This window comes from Bubalus kerabau, chromosome 2, assembly GCF_029407905.1.
Source record: "Bubalus kerabau isolate K-KA32 ecotype Philippines breed swamp buffalo chromosome 2, PCC_UOA_SB_1v2, whole genome shotgun sequence".
In the NCBI taxonomy this organism is placed as follows: Eukaryota; Metazoa; Chordata; class Mammalia; order Artiodactyla; family Bovidae; genus Bubalus; species Bubalus kerabau.
Genome location: NC_073625.1, coordinates 65005178 through 65024105, shown reverse-complemented (window position 1 = coordinate 65024105; position 18928 = coordinate 65005178). Strand labels below are relative to the sequence as shown.

Here is an 18928-nt window from a genome sequence, read left to right as displayed (position 1 = left end):
AGATTAAAATAGAGTTATCAAGAAGCAGCAAAATCAAGGTGCAGTTTAGATATGGGAGAGGCTTTAGTATTTTCACCCAGATACAATGTAATGCACAGACTCAGAACTTTAGAAGCAGACAGACAGTACTTTGGAGAGTCCTCATGAAGCCCAGGTAATTGGCCAAACTACAAATCAGGGTCCTCACCTCTAGGCTCCCAGCTTTCTCAGTGTGAATTTGCACTCATTCTGGTATGATGGGTATTTCACATTAGGCTCAATTCATTAATACTCATTCTCCCTGGGCCTCCCTGTCTCCCAAACGATTTTGACTGCCTTTGTGGTTGACAGTTTATCTCCATTCATCCAAGAACTTTCAGTGTTTGTGTCTGTACAAAGTTAGTCTTTTAATCTGATTAACGACAGTTGTCTCTTCCATTCTGCACACACATTGCACTTTTTCACTTAGAGATTCTGGATGTTTGTGGCTCATTCTAACCCTCACAGTTAAGGTCATTTCCTGGAGGCCTCTTGTACTCATTCAGGGGCAGGAAATCACCCTAGTCAGGGCTCATGAATCTATGAGGAAGCTACCTTTTTCTGACCTAATTCAGAAATGTTGGAGTATAATTACATAAAGAGGTGACATCCTTCAGGCAGATGAAGAAATTAACACATTCTTGGACCCAGGAATATTGATGTTTATTTTCTACCTCCTCCATCCACTCTCATTTCTCCTGTGGCACTGCTCTAAGGATGGCTGCTCTAGAGGGGGGAGACAAATCCTAGAATTCCGCATGCACTTTTCAAATCATACTACAAGAAGAGCATTAGACATGGTTGATTCTTAGTTCTAAGTTTTAGTTATGGTTGGCGTGAAAACGGGCTTCTGTGGTGGCTCAGCGGTTAAGAATCTGCCTGCAATTCAGGAGACCTGGGTTCAATCCCTGCATTGGAAAGAGTCCCCGGAGGAGAGCATGGCTACCTACTCCAGCATGCTTGTCTGGAGAATCCCACGGACAGAAGAGCCTGGCAGGCTGCAGTCCATAGTGTCGCACAGAGTGGGAGACAACTGAAGTAACTCAGCAGCAGCACCAGCATCAAAACAGATCTAACTTGAGAACTAAAGAAACCTTTTTTAAGGTAATTCACAGCAAGGTGCTTCCATATGAATTTCAAAGAGCACACTTTTTAGTTTGTAACTCCAGATCTATTGATACATGCTTTTTTTTTTTTGACACTGATGACTTAATGACAATAAATATTGTTCTAAATGACTGACAACCAGCACAAATCATATAGTAAAAGCTCATTTTATACCTTTAAAAATGCTTAGCTTGTGAATAGGTGGAAATGTCAATTTTTATGTATGTGGGAAAGGTAATACTTGATGTAAGACTCTAATTAAAATGAGTTTTAATTGTACTTTATTTTTATACATGACTTTCATGGGAAAATTACTGGACAGTTTATAGTGTTATAAACAGTGGGGACGTTCCCCTGCTGGAAGGATTTGGGGAGGCCACCTGAAATGGGATGCACAGGGTCTGCCAGGGTCACCTCGTTGGGGAAGTGACGTCACACTCACCCGTACACGCAGTGGGCGGCCGACACCAGCCAATCCCTGCTCACCAGAGAAGCTCCGCAGACCTGTTGATCGTCGAAATACAGAGCAACGACCCAAGGCCAGGCTCCTTCTCTGGAGTCATTTCCTCCGACAATCTTCGGGCTAACTTCTCGAGTCACCAGTTTTTTCCCACATGCTATTAAGATAATTGAAGAAAGAGCCTCTAGTTAATTTCGGTGAATTTCCTCTGATCCTAAAAATTGAATGGGCCACTACAAAATAATTTAAGGTGACACGACTCCAGGAGGTTACACTGAAGGCTTGAAGGAGAATAAGAGGAACTATTTACTTACATTTATAGTTACATTGTAGCAGAATCTGTGAATCCTCTAAGCACTGCTGGCTGTAATAGAAGAGCAACTATATTTAAAAAATGGTGCACATAACATTTCAAACAAAACATAGTTTTATAGGTTATCCTATTTTTCCTCTTTAGTAAAATGGGCTTTTAAATATATCATACTCAAAATGTAGGGAGGTTGAAATGTACAGCAGAGAATCTTCAATTGAAAGTCAAATAAAGCTGAGTTTGAACCTTTAACTCTGCAACGCAGGTGATTTTAGATAAGTTGCTCAATATCCCTGAGGCTCAGTTTTAATATCCATTAGTTGGGGTATAGTACCGTATTGGAGTTTTGTGAGAAATAAATAAATATTTGCAATGGAATTACTATTGTGCATTATACAGAATGAGTATTCCATAAACCATGCCAACTGTTAGCTTCTGTGAATCAACCTTGGATTTCATCATTCTATAATACAGAATATGCCTCAGGGCCCAACACTGTGTGTGAGGCTGTGTACTTATTCAGGGAATTCAATGAATAAATCATAGGTCCTATTTTCAAAGGAGACAGACATGTAAACAGGCACATAAAGTGCAGGCATAAATAATTAAAAACTCACTACCTGTTCAAATATTTGGACACTGCCTTTTTTCAAAGCCAAGAATTCTCGTTTAAAGAAATTAAAAGAAAAATTGTTTTAAAATGTTATACCTACCAACCACTAGAGATCAGTGTAATACAAGGAATTGAAGAGCTTGCCAACAATTTTTCCTGATGCAGCTATGTAGCTACGCTTATACTAAAACACACATATGCATATAATTTTAAGTTTCTATTTAAATATTTAACACCATCTCTTGTGCACGTTGTTTAGATGCTTGTAATTTGAGAAAAGACCAAATCAAAAAACACGAAACATGACCCAAGATCCATGTGAGACAATAAGCACAATCAGAGCAATTCAATGTTTCTGGAACATACCTGGTAAGTATTTGATCACAGACATTCATGTTGTCTAATGGACAAATTCTTTAGAGTAGACATATTCAATTAAAAATATAAGGAAATGTATATTTTATTAATAAGCAACATGCATGTAGGTATATCTATCTATCTATAGATGTATCTATATGGCTTCCCTGATAGCTCAGTTGATAAAGAATCCGCCTGCAATGCAGGAGACCTGGGTTCAATCCCTGGATTGGGAAGATCCCCTGGAGATCCCCTGGAGAAGGGAAAGGCTACCCACTCCAATATTCTGGCCTAGAGCATTCCATGGACTGTATAGTCCATGGGGTTGCAAAGAGTCGGACACGACTGAGCAAATTTCACTTTCTGTAGATATATCAGTATGCATTCAACATTCCCCAAAGAATAAGCCTCAGTTAACTTTCCTTCTGTTATCCACCTAGGGTTAAGAGATAAGCAGTTTTTAGGATATTTTCCTCAATGATGTCCCGTTTCATCCTGTTCCATCCACATCTACGATACTCATCCATAAAAACTGATATTCAAAATGGATTCTATTCTTAGGTGTTAAACAATACTTAATGTTATGTTGTCTGTACAAAAGGGATGGATTTCTTTTCAGCAAGCACAGAAAAGTTTTTGGCTAACTTAACAGATAACCAGAAAATTAAACTGAACTTAGCACCTCATTCTTAATGTGTTTTGCTTAATCAAACTTTTCCTACACAAGCACGTATGTACTCTCAGAATAGAGCAGTAAGAGGCTTCACTTCCAGTCAGAGTGAACAGTGAGTCCATTTGTCAAGGTACATTTAGAGAGATTAGAGAAAAATAGAGTAACTGTTCTGGTCTTCGTTCCTGGAATCAGAACTAGGTTGGCCCCCTCTATGGGAAAGTAGGCAATGCCATATGCTGTGGCTTACTCCCAGTCCAGTGGGGCAACATTGGGATACAAATGGATGTCTGTATCTGCTGTGTTGACAAAGTGAACTAAATTCTCTCCCTATATTTGCCCAACAACACTGGCCCTTTTTCTTTCTTTTTCCTTTCTAGAACTGCTATTTAAAGTAAGATGCTGCCTTGGAGCATTCACAATATAGTAGGGTAGAGTGGAAAGTGGAAGGCTTAAAATCTCATGTTGCCTCCAGCTTCGTGAATGTGTCCAAGTCACTTATCAATACCAGGCTTGTTTCCTCAACCTTAAAGTGGAGAAGTACCACCTAAGTCACAGAGCTTTTATATGAACTGGAAATACCCTCTGTAGCATTGTAATGTTTAATTGAGATGCAAAATGTAATTGAGATGCAGAAGATGCAGTTTCGATCCCTGGGTCAGGAAGATTCCCTGGAGTAGATAATAGCAACCCACTCCAGTATTCTTGCCTGGAAAATTCCATTCTTGCCTGGACAGGGGAGCCTGGCAGGCTACAGTCTATGGGGTCACAAAGAGTTGGACATGATTGAGCGACTGAGGGGCAAAGTGTTGATAAGTACTCTACATCGTGTATCTAGAACACAGTCTCAACCAACATGTATCAAATCAAAATTTGCTTCTATCTAGGACTAGCAGACAAAGAAAAAGGAAGCCTAGTACTGGAAGTAGCGCAATTCTACATTTCCAGTTATTTCAGGTCAAGTTGCTTCTGTAGTTAGAAGAATCATCCTCCTTGATATCCTCTTCTTTTTCTTATTTTTTTATTTTGACCACTAATGAAAGAGCATTTTCAAAACATCAGATTACACAGGGGCAATAAACCTGTCTCTTCAAAAAATAAATAAGTATATTAATAAATTAACTAAGTGCAAATATATCTGATTTCCTGCCAACCCAGTATATGTGGCTAATCAAGAAAGAGATTAAGAATGCCCTGGCTTATTGATGTGCTGAAAGTTTCAAGTATCTCTGTCTATAAATGGTATCTCTTTCAAATAACACAAACCTACATACAATTGAGACATCAAGGTACAATGATCCTGGTATTTTGTTGGTAAGCATAGAATAACCTAGTTTTATTTTAAACATGCATATAATTGGTATGAAAATATTTAATATTTTTCCCTTTTTTCCTAACTCATCCTTAAATATTTGTAAAATATAAATGAGAGGCATTCTCAACATACAAGCTGCTCAACATCTGTAATGGTAATGTAAATTTAGACATGCCTTATAAAAAGAAAATCTATGAAAGAAGATCTTGTGGATTCTTTGCTTCATCCCCGATGAGACTAATAATATCAGCTAAGGCTGTGCAAGCATTCATATAAAATATTCAACTGCAAAGTACTTTGGTACTAAAAGTACTCCTTTAACAATTTGTTTTACTGGCTGAACTTACAGAAATGGCAACTTTTCATGAGTAGTTGAATAATTATATAATTTCACTTTTCACCATTTAATATGTTAAACCAAAAACTACAACCTAATGTACCAGCAATAATGTCTTAAATTCTTGTAGTTATAGTCTTTTCTTAAAGTTACTTTCTCCACCCACCCACAAGCTGGCCTTTAATGGAGCTGTAAAATTTGAAGCCAATTCAACTGAAGTTATCATTAATGCCCAAACAGAAGAAATGACATAATCTAAGCTAAAACAGATATTTGAATACAGGAAAGATGCTGCTTTTAAAACATGAGTAAAAGCAAACCTAATTTTAAAGAGTAAAAGAGAAATGCAGACACGACTTAGAGTCTGGATTCCTTCAGTTAATATCCATGTTCTGTTTATTAGGAAGAGGCTTCCCAGGTTGCTTTAGTGGTAAGGAACTCTCCTGGCAATCCACTCCAGTATTCTTGCCTGAAAAATCCCATGGGCAGAGGAGTTTGGTAGGCTACAGTCCATAGGATCACAAAGAGTTTGACACAACTGAAGCAACTGAGCATGAACACATTTGCTAGGAAAAAGAATACCGTGCCTTTTGTTTTTCTTTATTCTCTTTTGATGATACATAATGGCATCACTCTTTTTAGTCTGTTCAACATGTACATATTTATCTCAACTCTCACAATTGAAGTCGCTCAGTCGTGTCCGACTCTTTGCGACCCCATGGACTATAGCCTATCAGGCTCCTCCGTCCATGGGATTTTCCAGGCAAGAGTGCTGGAGTGGATTGCCATTTCCTTCTCCAGGGGATCTTCCCAACCCAGCAATCGAAGCCGGGTCTCCTGCATTGCAGGCAGACGGTTTACCGTCTGAGCACCAGGGAAGCCTGTCTATGGGATTTACTTTTTTATTATTATTATTTATTTTTTTTTAATTTTATTTTATTTTTAAACTTTACAATATTGTATTGGTTTTGCCAAATATCGAAATGAATCCGCCACAGGTATACATGTGTTCCCCATCCTGAACCCTCCGGCCTCCTCCCTCCCCATACCATCCCTCTGGGTCATCGCATTACTTTTTTTAAATCCAAGAATAGGGATAAAAAAGATATTGAAGTAAAACTTTTTGAATCTCTGGGTGCTATTTAGTTACACTACAATACTTCATTTGACGATCTTACCATGTATATGGATTAGGTAATGTTATCCAATAGGATGGATTAGATACTGCTTGAAATTACCTGAATAACAAAGAGTTAAATACCTTTCAAAATTATATGGCCAGTATGCGATGGCTTCAAAATCTGAATGGCTTTGAAATCTATTATTTGGTCCATGTACATCTCATCAAAGAACACATTTTGTAACCTACCTTGGCGTTAGTATTAAGCTGCCATTAGGTGCTGTGTTTAAATTTACATATGGTCCACCTCCAGTAGAAAAGGTTGGCACGGATGAGTTTCCAGTCCTAGGGAGAAACCCATGAACAAAATAAAAATACAAACAAACAAAAACATAAATTAAACTACTAGTTATTTAACGCTGTGGATATTTAAGTAAACTATGAAATTCCTGACAAAGAGATTAACATTTTAATATTCAACTTCAAGTGTTTTAATGTTTAAAAGATGTTATAGATCTGTAGAAGAATTACTCACAATGACATAAATGCCATTTTAATGTTTGCATAATACTTCTGGTTCTTATTTGCCTGCTCATATATATTATTTAACCGAGTTAAGATGAGTGCATACATCACTTGAGTGTCTGAGTTTGTCATTTGGGTTTTTCTATGTTGTCCAGAAAGTTCCATAATGGTCAATTATAATGACAACTTCACAGACTTGCTGCACCATAATTTATTAAACATTTTTTCCTGTTGAGTGTAATTCACCTTTTAAGAACGTGCACATTGTCTAAGAACGTAGAAAAAGGAGATCTTCAGTGTTTACTTTAGTCGCTCTGTTCTTGATATTTTATTCAATGCAAAGCCTATTAATAACTATCTTAATTTAAAGTCAGAAGCTATGTGACTGTTCTAAAAGACGGAGTATGTAGCCTGGTCTTCTGAGTGTCAACCAGCAAGCCAGAATGGGTTACACACCTTTATGTGACAAAAGACATAAGTTACTGGCCTTTCTTGTCCTTGAAAGCCTATTATAGCCATTCTGTCAACTGTGAGCCTTCATGGACGGTTTCTTTTAATTATCCACTCTTCCCTAGGCTTAGGCTGGAAACTTTTAGCTTCTAAGTTTTTAATATTTTTCCTGCCCTTTATTTATTCTAGATTTCAGTCTTCATATAAACTATGCCTTTAGGCTAGAGACTTCCTGGTGCCTGCACTCTCCTCCTGGCAGGGAGATGATGTGGTTCCTATGTTTTGGAATATCATTATGGACCCGCCCACTGCCTCTTCAAAAGATGGTCCAGTGTCTTACCCAGATGATAGTCAATGCTGAACATTTCCTAACTCTGTACACAGAGGAGTTTCCAAGGAAGACTCATGGCTGTTATGATCAGTAAGAGGAAAAGAACTAAGAAGAGGGTGTTTCCTCTCTCTTTCAGGTCGGATAATACCTTAAAGACTGAATGTGTCTAGTAGCTTTCATCCACTGAACAGAAAGCTGGAACAATGAAACTCCTATGTAATGTCCCAGAATTTAGCACTTGCACTTTCATTTTATAAACAGATGAAAGTAACTGAAGCACACAAATCAATGACCAGTCCTTTAATAAAATCTAAAATGGATTTACCAAAGGGAAAATAAGTCTTAGTACTACTATTGCTAAAGTTTAATATATTCATTCCATGCAGGAAGAATAATTTTTTTTTAAAGACTTATATAAAATATAGTTGTTATAGCTCAGAAAAGAAAACAGGAATAAAGACATCCAAAGGAAAGGAAAACACTCACTTAAGAAGATAAACGTACCTCAGTGTTAACAGGAGTATTATCTATAATAACCAAAATATGGAAGCAACCTATGTGCCCATCAACAGATGAATGGATACAAAAGAATAAAATTTTGCCAATTGTGACAAAATGGATGGACCTAAGCAATCTGTTTAAGGCACTGATAAATTAACTCATAAATCAGGATCCACAAAATGAATATCACCCAGGGGCCTGGTCCATGTCACAAATCTAAATCTAAGTCACCTTGCACTTACAGGAAGTGCTTCACTGTCAAGAAAATGTAACACCAGTCACAATCCTCCAACTCAGGTTTAGCTGGCTCAGCTCAGTTGCTCAGTAGTGTCCGACTCTCTGCGACTCCATGGACTGCAGCACACCAGGCCTCCCTGTCCATCACCAACTCCCGGAGTTTAACCAAACTTATGTCCATTGAGTCAGTGATGCCATCCAACCATCTCATCCTCTGTCGTCCCCTTCTCCTCCTGCCTTCAATCTTTCCCAGCATCAGGGTCTTTTCAAATGAGTCAGCTCTTCACATCAGGTGGCCAAAGTATTGGAGTTTCAGCTTCAACATCAGTCCTTCCAATGAATATTCAGGACTGATTTCCTTTAGGATGGATTGGTTGGATCTCCTTGCAGTCCAAGGGACTCTCAAGAGTCTTCTCCAACACCACAGTTCAAAAGCATCAATTCTTTGGTGCTCAGCTTTCTTTATAGTCCAACTCTCACATCCATACATGACTACTGGAAAAACCATAGCCTTGACTAGATGGACCTTTGTTGGCAAAGTAATGTCTCTGCTTTTTAATATGCTGTCTAGGTTAGTCATAACTTTCCTTTCAAGGAGGAAGTATCTTTTAATTTCATGGCTGCAATCATCATCTGCAGTGATTTTGGAGCCCCTCAAAATAAAGTCAGCCACTGTTTCCACTGTTTTCCCATCTATTTGCCATGAAGTGACAAGACCAGATGCCATGATCTTAGTTTTCTGAATGTTGAGCTTTAAGCCACCATTTTCACACTCCTCTTTCACTTTCACCAAGAGGTTCTTTAGTTCTTCTTCACTTTCTGCCTTAGCTGGCTCACCTTACCCTAGAAAATAGGACCTGGTAGCCTGTAAGCCTATAAGAAAATCCTTGGCCTTTTAACCAGTGGTACCCTGTTTCTCCCTTGCCTCTTCTAACATTCTATAAAACTCACTCTTGCCCCAAATCCCTCAGTAATAGTGCTCCACCGCTTGTGAGGCATTGTCCCCTCCTATCTATGGGCTATTTTTTCTTGAATGCACGTGTATGTGCGTGCTCAGTCATGTCTGACTCTTTGAAACCCCATGGACTAGCCTGCCAGGCTCCTCTGTTCATGGGATTCTCCAGGCAAGAATACTGACATGGGTGGTCATTTCCTTCTCCAGAGGATCTTCCTGACCCAGGGATCAAACCCACATCTCCTGTGTCTCTTCCATTGTAGGTGGATTCTTTATCACTGAACCACTGGGGGAAGTCCTTCCTCTTGAATAAAGGACATCAACTTGTTATTAAATTGGTTTAGTTTTGTCATTTGGCAGCACTTGTGACTACATGGGGGGACATTTAGAAGAGTTATTCATTAAAAATACACATTGAGGTTGTGGATTTAAGGCTTCCTTTGTCTCTGGCTGCTTTTAGTCTATTGCTTAGTTGTCTTTTAAAGATAGATCCTGAGGAGATATATTAATTACTGTGGAAATTCAAAGCAAAGTCTAAGCAAAATGAAATTGAAAAAAATATTGAAAAGTATTTGTAAATCAGTTTTTAATCTAATATCTGTTTATCACACACCTACCACTGGCACTGCACTGTGGTGGGATTTTCAGTTACATTTTTAACACAAGCCTATCCGAGAAGAAAGGGAGACTAGAGGCAAAGCTTTAAGGATGAAGAATATTTAGTAAATGCTGAATGTTCTACCTGGGATTCTCAAGTACTGTTCCATAGTTATGTTTTCACTAGCTGGCTGAGAAAAATAGATTATGTATGTATGTGGACAAAATGACACACATCAAGATTGTATTCTAAGCTTGTGTTCTATATTTGTAAACTCAAACTTTGTATGAGAAAAAAACTGCAGTTAATGGTGCACATATATTGTTTTGGGTTACTCAGAACAACTGGGTAAAACATTCTTTTGGAAAAAACTTCTAAAGTACTCACATAATTAATTTTTATTGTAAATACTGATATCAGCAACCTAAGGGTGGTGTATAGAGCCCATTGGTTCATACAAACATTTCCAGGCATCAGTGCTGGATATTAAAAGTTAGAATTTAATATGAGAGAGAGTATCTGCATTTCAAACCCTGCCAAGCTGAACTCACCTTTTTGAAACCAAACACGATGTCTTCCAACTGCTATTCACAATAAACAAAATATAAGCAGCAGAGGAAGTTTATGATAAACTATTTCTTATTTTAGAAAATGATGGAGATGATAAGGATACATTTAAAATATCCTTGGCAAAATAAAACGTTGGCAACCATATGTTAAGTCACTATTTAGTTCATAGAAACAAAATCTCAGAACTGAGCAGTTGAACTGTTGAGAATATATTATATTAAGTTCTTTAATTAAAGCATGTAACTGAGGCACTCCCTGACTCAGTTTCCTCTTTGCAAGAAAACTAGTTGTTCACATTTAGAGAGGCATTCTGTCAAGATTACAACTGGAGTTTGCATTTTTTTTTAATTCTGAAAAGGTCCCAGCTCTGCAGATTTAGATAACTCTGTGCATATTTGCATAACTGTTTGAAATCTGCAGTTTGGTGCCACATAAAAATGCATCTACATAGCATCACCTTGATGCCATGGTAATGCCTCCTGACTGCCTATTTCTAAGACTTTATTACCATTTTTATACGTTGTGCACCCTTAAAGGGCTCCCCTGGCTTCAGGGGAACCTTATTCTCTGTGAGAAAAGAAGCATATAAATGCAACCCACCATCATTATTTTTGAGGTCATATATGGAGTATAAAAATACACTCAGAGAGGAATTCTAGAGAGAAAAAGAAGCCTATCCCAAGGCGTCTTGCACGGCATTAAATCTTCTGCCTCTCTTCTCAGGTCCCTTGTAGGTTTCCTCTCTTTTGTCTCCCTCCTTAGACTGTGTATGCTGTGATAAGAATTCCTCCCTGAAGCTGGAGCTTAGGTAGGGATGTTTTAAGCTTTGGACTCACTAAAGCTGCAAAGAATAATAACAAATGTTGCAAATGCTGCAGTCAGGCACTGTAGCTCATTTCACACCCCAAAAGGTTTAAGTAATGAATGGAACCAGATGGGATTAGTTTGAAAATGGTTTAGGAGAAGAATGGGCCTTCCCTTTCAATGGGAGGGAAAGAGGGGGATCGATTTGGCAGGACAGAAGGTAGGAGAGAGCATTTTAATAGGCCGGGGAAGGGTGAATGAAAGGAATTTGAGGCAATGGATGGCAAACCATCCCACTAGGAGAGTGGGGACAGGTTGGCAATTCCATAAGCATCATGACTGAATTGGACACATTGTAACTAAAATAGCTTATTCATTTAACACATTTATAACAACTCACCTAGCACTTACCAAGCCATATGTTAGCTCTTAGGAAACAAGTAAGCTTAATTAATTTTAGATTTTCTGATCTCAACTCGAAATTTCATGACACACAAAAGGAAAAAAAAAAATGCCAATAGAAAAAATTTTCTTCCCCTGATCAATTTATCCCTTTGTACAAGTTACTGTATTAAGAAGCAGAGAGAAATTGATAGGGTCAGTCTGGTAGCCACTCTCTACCATATTAATGGTATTTGCAAAGAGACAAACTCCTGGTATCTCCTGCTAAAAACCAAAAACATGGCTGAGAGAAGTGATACTTCGATCATGGGAGATGGGATCTCTGTGGACAGCATCTTGGATAAAATGATCTTAATCCCTTGTAGTATATTCTTGATTCAGTTGTAACATTGTTTTCTCAGTCATTGCCGTTTATTTATCTTTGAATAAGAGGTATATGATATATATCTCCATGTTTACTATAAATTTTTCTTAGTGCATGCTTTTTAATGCCTTACTACATTTTAAGGTCATACATGCAAAATTTCCTTTAGAATTGAGGGTTCAGAAGAAATCTGTCTTCCTATGGATGGAACTGGTATTATTCAACTTATCTCATAATTAAAATTACGCGGTTTTTAATGTTTTCTTTTTGGCATGGATTTCCAGGATATCTAAAACACATGTATTAGTAATTATGCTGACCCTATATATTGTATCTATTTGGTTCCTTCTTTCTTAAACCTTATTTACTTTTCTAGTCTATTAACTTTACCACATAAACTCTAAGTCAATGCAGTTTCTTTTGAAAAGATAAGAGTGTAAAGAAAAGAAGAGAGAATGGAAGGAAATAGAGATGAAAAGTTGAGGGGAATAAGGAAGTGAAGATGAAAGCAAAAAAAAATAAGGAAGAAAGAAAGAAAGAAAGAGAAAGATGAAGGTGTAATTAAAGAAAAGGAGGAAAAAGTATATTATCCCATTTGATTTCATCAATTTAATCCAAAATTGTCCTTGATCTCAAAAAATATACCACATTGTTTACAGTTTGATCAGTTGGAAATAATTTTTAGGAGGGAGGCTAAGTGAACAAGGAGCTTCCCTGGTGGCTAAGTGGTAAAGAACCCCCCTGCCAATGCACAAAATGCAGGTTCCATCCCTGGGTAGAGAAGATCTCTGGAGAAGGAAATGGCCACCCAGGCCAGTATTTTTGCCTGAGAAATCCCATAGACAGAGGCGCCTTGGTGGGCTACAGTCAGTGGCCTCGCAAAAGAGTTGGACACGACTTATGGCTGACTGAATAACAACAACAGAATGAACAAGAAAACGCTTGTTATTCATTCAGGGAATGATAGTTTTCTCCTGCCTTTATCTGTTTCTATTTTAGAATATAGACACCTCCCTCTCTCTCCGCAACAAGAATATTTAAGGGAATCGTGAAAGATATTTTGGTTTGGGGAAAACTATAATATTTGTTATTTTTATGCAACCATCTTTAAGTGAAGAAAAAAGCCTTCAATTAAAAAAGCAGAAACAGCAACAAAAACCAAATGAAAAACCCCCAACTCTGCAACCGGCTTTTGTAGACTAGACAACTGAGTTGCAGAAAATTTATTGGTAGATGATTCACAATTGACCAGAAGAAATTTTATCTCTTTATGTGTATAATTATATTCTCAGCAATTTCCTGGCCCCATAAATTTCTCTGGGTTGCAAAATACCCATTCAAGTTTAAGTCAAAATAAAAGTTAAAGACAACAAAGAGTTTGCTCCCTAAATTGAATTAATAAAAATAAGTGATTTCTTATAAAAGAATCCTTTATTTTCCAATAATATGCTTTCAAATACTTACTAGGGTACATCAGGAATGAATTTTTCCCAAGCAAGCAATAATACCAACCTGTGTTTGTTGAAATCTTAGCCTTGATTTTTTTTCTTTTTTCTAAAAAAAAGAATACCATTTTAATGATGTCCTACTTATAGTGGTCTTTTTAAACTCTAATTTCGTTTTGATCTACTGAGTGAAAAGTTTTCCAGAGAAGTTAAAAGAGGCTAGTGTCAGAATGAAAAGCTGAGGAATCCCCTGGATTAAGCCAGAGTTGACCTGCACACAGGGAAGCTAAACCTGCATGTCGGGGCTTCCGGGGTGGGGCTAGTGGTAAAGAACACAGCTCTCAATGCGTGAGAAGTAAGAGAGGAAGGTTTGATCCCTGTGTCGGCAAGATCCCTGGAGGAGGACATGGCAACCCACAACAGAATATTTGCCTGGAGAATTCCATGGACAGAGGAGCCTGGCAGGCTACAGTCCACAAGGGTCGCAAAGAGTCAGATACAACTTAGCACACATGTTCTTAGTAGGAGAAAAAATGTTTAATTATTTTTAACTTTGTTTTTAATACCAGATGAAATCAAATTGCCAAACTTCAGAGATGTTTTGTATAATTTCTATGTTTTCTACTGAAACAAATATACAAGGTTTCTTGGGTTCTTTTGATATGACAGTTCTACCTTCCTGTAGTAGGAGAATCATCCAGCATTCTCGAAAGAACCAAGACCTCTGGCTCTTCCTCTAGCCAAATTCCAGCCTGAGTTCTATGGGGCCCCTAGCAATTCATAGTAACATGTAGCCAGTTTATAGTTGGGGGAGAAATAATGACATCTTTATTTTTACTAACTTGTAATTGAAACACAGTCTTTATTTCTGCTACAAATGTAGGTGACTATCCACAATATTATTAGCAGCACCTATAATTTTGTCACCAAGACAAATTATACATATCTTCAGATCTTAGTGTATTCTTCTAAAAATGTCACTTACGCTTATCTTTGATAGCATAGCAATCATTAAAATCACCAACATATCTTATTTACTCTCTTAAAAAAGAAATATATAATATCATACTATATTTTCAACACTTTGATAGCTTTTTCAATGAAATGAATTTCCTTCAAAATTATATGTATTTTACTCTTTTGCAACTTAAAAATATGTACCTAAGAAGATGTTGGTAAGTTCCACCAGACTGCCAAAAATGTCCATGACACATAGAAGAAGGTTAAGGACAACCACACTTTGATAGTGATTCTCAAACTATACAGAGCATCAGAATCACCTTAAGGGCTTATTCAAATACAGATTGTCGGTCTCTGTTCTAGGCTTTCAGATGGGTGGGTCTGAGGTGGGGCTCCAGAATGTAAATTTGTATACATGCATCCAGGTGATTGTTACAGATGCTGCTAATTCTTTTTTATTGTATTTTTTAGTTTAATTTTTATTTTATATTGAGGTATAGTTGATTAGTTGATTTGCAATGCTGTGTTAGTTTCAGGTGTACAACAAAGTGATTCAGTTTTATACATACACTCATTCTTTTTCAGATTCTTTTGCCATGTAGGTTATTACAGAATATTGAATAGAGTTCCCTGTGCTATATAGCACATCCTTGTTGATTATCTATTTTACATATAGTAGTGTGTATACTGGAGAAGGCAATGGCACCCCACTCCAGCACTCTTGCCTGGAAAATCCCATGGATGGAGGAGCCTGGTGGGCTGAAGTCCATGGGGTCACTAAGAGTTGGACACGACTGAGCGACTTCACTTTCACTTTTTCACTTTCATGCATTGGAGAAGGGGCAACCCACTCCAGTGTTCTTGCCTGGAGAATCCCAGGGGCAGGAGAGCCTGGTGGGCTGACGTCTATGCGGTCACACAGAGTCGGACACGACTGAACTGACTTAGCAGCAGCAGCAGTGTGTATATGTTAATCCCAAACTCCTACTTCATCCCTCCTCTCAGCCGTTCCCATTTGGTAACCATACGTTTGTTTTCAGAGTTTGTGAATCTTTTTCTGTTTTGTAAGTACGATCATGTGTATCATCTTTTTAGTTTTCACATATAAGTGATATCATATAATATTTGTCTTTCTTAAAATTTACTTTATGGAGGTATAGTTGATTTATAAAATTCTGTTAATTTCTGATGTAAAGAAAAGTGATTCAGCTACTAATTTGATTTTAAAATGAAGCACTGGGAACCACTGACCTAGACCACCCTGAACCTGAATGTCTGGGAACATGACTGGGTGATTTTAATGTATCATCAGGTTTGGGAAGTGCTGATCCAGCTCTTGGATATACTTGTTTTCATGCCCTTGCCCATAGCAGATATAATTACCTACCACTGTGTTTTCTACATCTTTGTGAGATGATATGCCTATTACAGATTAATCTTAGGAAGTTGTAAATTATTATAGTTTGCTATTATTTTCTCTTTGCTTATTTTTAATTAATGTATTTCTCATTCTAAAACAGGAAAAAAAATCAGAGCTACAAATTTCAATTCAGGCAAATTATTAGCTTTTTAGCTTGGTCAGTTAAACCAAGTAAAATAAAATTTTTTTCACCATTTTGCCCATAGCCCCTCCTATCCAACTAGCCCACTGCCTCAACCATTCCACCCAAGGAACATAGCTAAGAATAAAATTAAAATTTTCTGGCATGTTCAACTCATAAATTAAAATTTTAAAATAACAAAATATTATTTCTTATTTTTTTTGTATAAAGTTAGCAAATAAAAAATCATTTAAATTTGAGGTAGCAGTTATACTTTTTCTACTAATTCTTATATCTAATCTTTGTTGTTTTTTTGTGTTAAGGCTTTGCCTTCATAGTTGAAAATTTGGGGATAGTGACAGAAAATATGTACAACAACAGGAGCATTATTTGTCTACCAATTTCTTAAACTAATAGGAAACACAGATTCTATTTTCAATTTTCTATGAACCTATTTTTAGTGCTAAATTGTGTATATGAATTTGCTCTAGTGCTTACACAGGAAATTAAATTTTTTGGGGCTCCAAAATCACTGCAGATGGTGACTGCAGCCATGAAATTAAAAGACGCTTACTCCTTAGGAGGAAAGTTATGTCAAACCTAGATAACATATTCAAAAGCAGAGACATCACTTTGCCAACAAAGGTCCGTCTAGTCAAGGCTATGGTTTTTCCTGTAGTTATGTATGGATGTGAGAGTTGGACTGTGAAGTTGGACTTCTTCACAGTTGGACTGTGAAGAAGGCTGAGCGCCAAAGAATTGATGCTTTTGAACTGTGGTGTTGGAGAAGACTCTTGAGAGTCCCTTGGACTGCAAGGAGATCCAACCAGTCCATTCTGAAGGAGATCAGCCCTGGGATTTCTTTGGAAGGAATGATGCTAAAGCTGAAGCTCCAGTACTTTGGCCACCTCATGCAAAGAGTTGACTCATTGGAAAAGACTCTGATGCTGGGAGGGATTGGGGGCAGGAGGAGAAGGGGACGACAGAAGATGAGATGGCTGGATGGCATCACTGACTCGATGGACGTGAGTCTGAGTGAACTCCGGGAGTTGGTGATGGACAGGGAGGCCTGGCGTGCTGCGATTCATGAGGTCGCAAAGAGTCGGACATGACTGAGCAACTGAACTGAACTGAACTGATGTATGTGAAATGTTAATTAAAAAAAAATATTTACCACTCACCTCCCAACATTTTCAAAACACCTCTGAAATGGGAGAACATTGAAGTAATTCTATTTCTTATTTTGGGTTTCAGAATGAGAGGGTCAATTAGATGTTTTTGATATTTGAACTGAAGGTATATAGTACAAGACTACTAGTGAATTTAAAAATTAACATCAGTCTCATGGGGATACATATAGCTAATTCTATTTTTAAAATGTTAGCATTTCCTAAATTTTGTAGAGCTTTATAGACCTGATGACTTCTTGATTTTAATGCCTTAGCAGAGCACATCAACTGCATCGTTCATTTATTGGGTTAATAACAGGGTAGTGTGGTTTCCTAGGAAATATTCTAAAAATCACTGCTCAATATTTCTTTAACATTTATTCTTGCATCAGTCTAAAATGTTTTCTTTCATACTTTGATCAGAGACATTAAAATGTTATTCAAAATTCTTTTTACTTATGCAGTTATCAATGGTGGGGAATGAAAATATTTCATTAAAAATAGGAAAGCTGATGAAATCTGCCTCATATAATTTACTAGAATCTGTGGGGAATTGCATTTTGTACCTTAACTGTGTAAATAATCTTGAGAGGCTACAGTGCCCTTTTAATAAATTGACTTTTAAATTACTTTCCTCTATACCAAACACATCATTTTAAACTCACTAAGTTTTCTTTTGTTAGCATGCACCAACCTAGACAAATTCTCATTAAGGCTGTAACTTTCTTTCAATTACTAGAGCACTAGGGAGACTAGTTAATAAGTGCTGGTCCAAAGATTAAAGTCTTTGCAGAGATTACCTGACTCATTTCTGAAGAGAGCCAAGTGCCTGACCTCATGAAAAAGATTGTGTTGAAGGCAGTGGGGTGTACTACTTGCTTTACACACACTAAAAAAAAATCTAGTTCTCTGTCCCTCTCTGTGACTGTGATCCATTAGAAATGAGGTCAGTGAACTAGAGAGTAAAATCTGGCTGGAGGTAAAACCTTGTAAATAGATAGTATATGGTTATGTGGAATTGGTCGTCATCTGTACAGCTCAGGTCACTTTCTAGAAAGCTTTCCCTGACATGCCCAAATTGAGTAGAGGTTCTCCTACAAGACGTTGTATTTATCACAATATATTGTAATTCTCTATTTCTGTGTCTGTCTCCACCACATAAGCATTTAAAGTGAAAACTATGTCTTATTTAACCAAAGACAAGACACATTATCATTGCCAATGCACAAACTTCTAATCTGTGAGTAATCAAAATAATGTGTTTATATTAGCAACTGTTAGAAAAAATAATGAAGATAAATGTTCCCTTTCCAATATGCTCTTGCATGCAACTGGAGTCAGCCTTATGCTATCACTCAACATATTTTATTCAAATGCATTGAAAATATTTTTGCCAAAGAAGATCTTGATTACTTTGATCTTTCTAAAGGCTTCACCTTAACCCCAACATTGTCTCTTTGAGGGGACAGTTAGCTAAGGTTCACACACCACAGAGGAAAGAACACCTGTGTTGACAATCATATAGTGATACTTGGTAAACTGTAACACAGGCTCCTGTACAGTCAAAGCCCAATCATCCAGGGCATTTAGGTCCGTCAACTGTGGTCACAAGGTCAAGGAGCCAATCTCCTTAGCCTAAGCTGTACTAAGTTCCTGAGTCTATAAAACAGCTCCTCAGGACGACTATCAAATTGAGTAGTGGAAGCAACTGTGGAAAATTCTTAAAGAGATGGGAATACCAGATCACCTCACCTGGTTCCTGAGAAATC

General features: G+C 37.4%; 1 protein-coding gene across 1 annotated transcript in view; it reads right to left on the bottom strand.

The window, feature by feature from the left end:
- The window catches only part of TMPRSS15 (transmembrane serine protease 15), a 142735-nt gene that overhangs the window by 28858 nt on the left and 94949 nt on the right, over positions 1–18928 (bottom strand). The window contains exons 19-21 of the mRNA XM_055567777.1: positions 6557–6652; positions 1900–1949; positions 1568–1742 (exon numbers count right to left, since the gene is read on the bottom strand). Of these exons, the coding sequence (XP_055423752.1) occupies positions 1568–1742; positions 1900–1949; positions 6557–6652 (321 nt within the window). The remainder of the gene's footprint in view (positions 1–1567; positions 1743–1899; positions 1950–6556; positions 6653–18928) is intronic.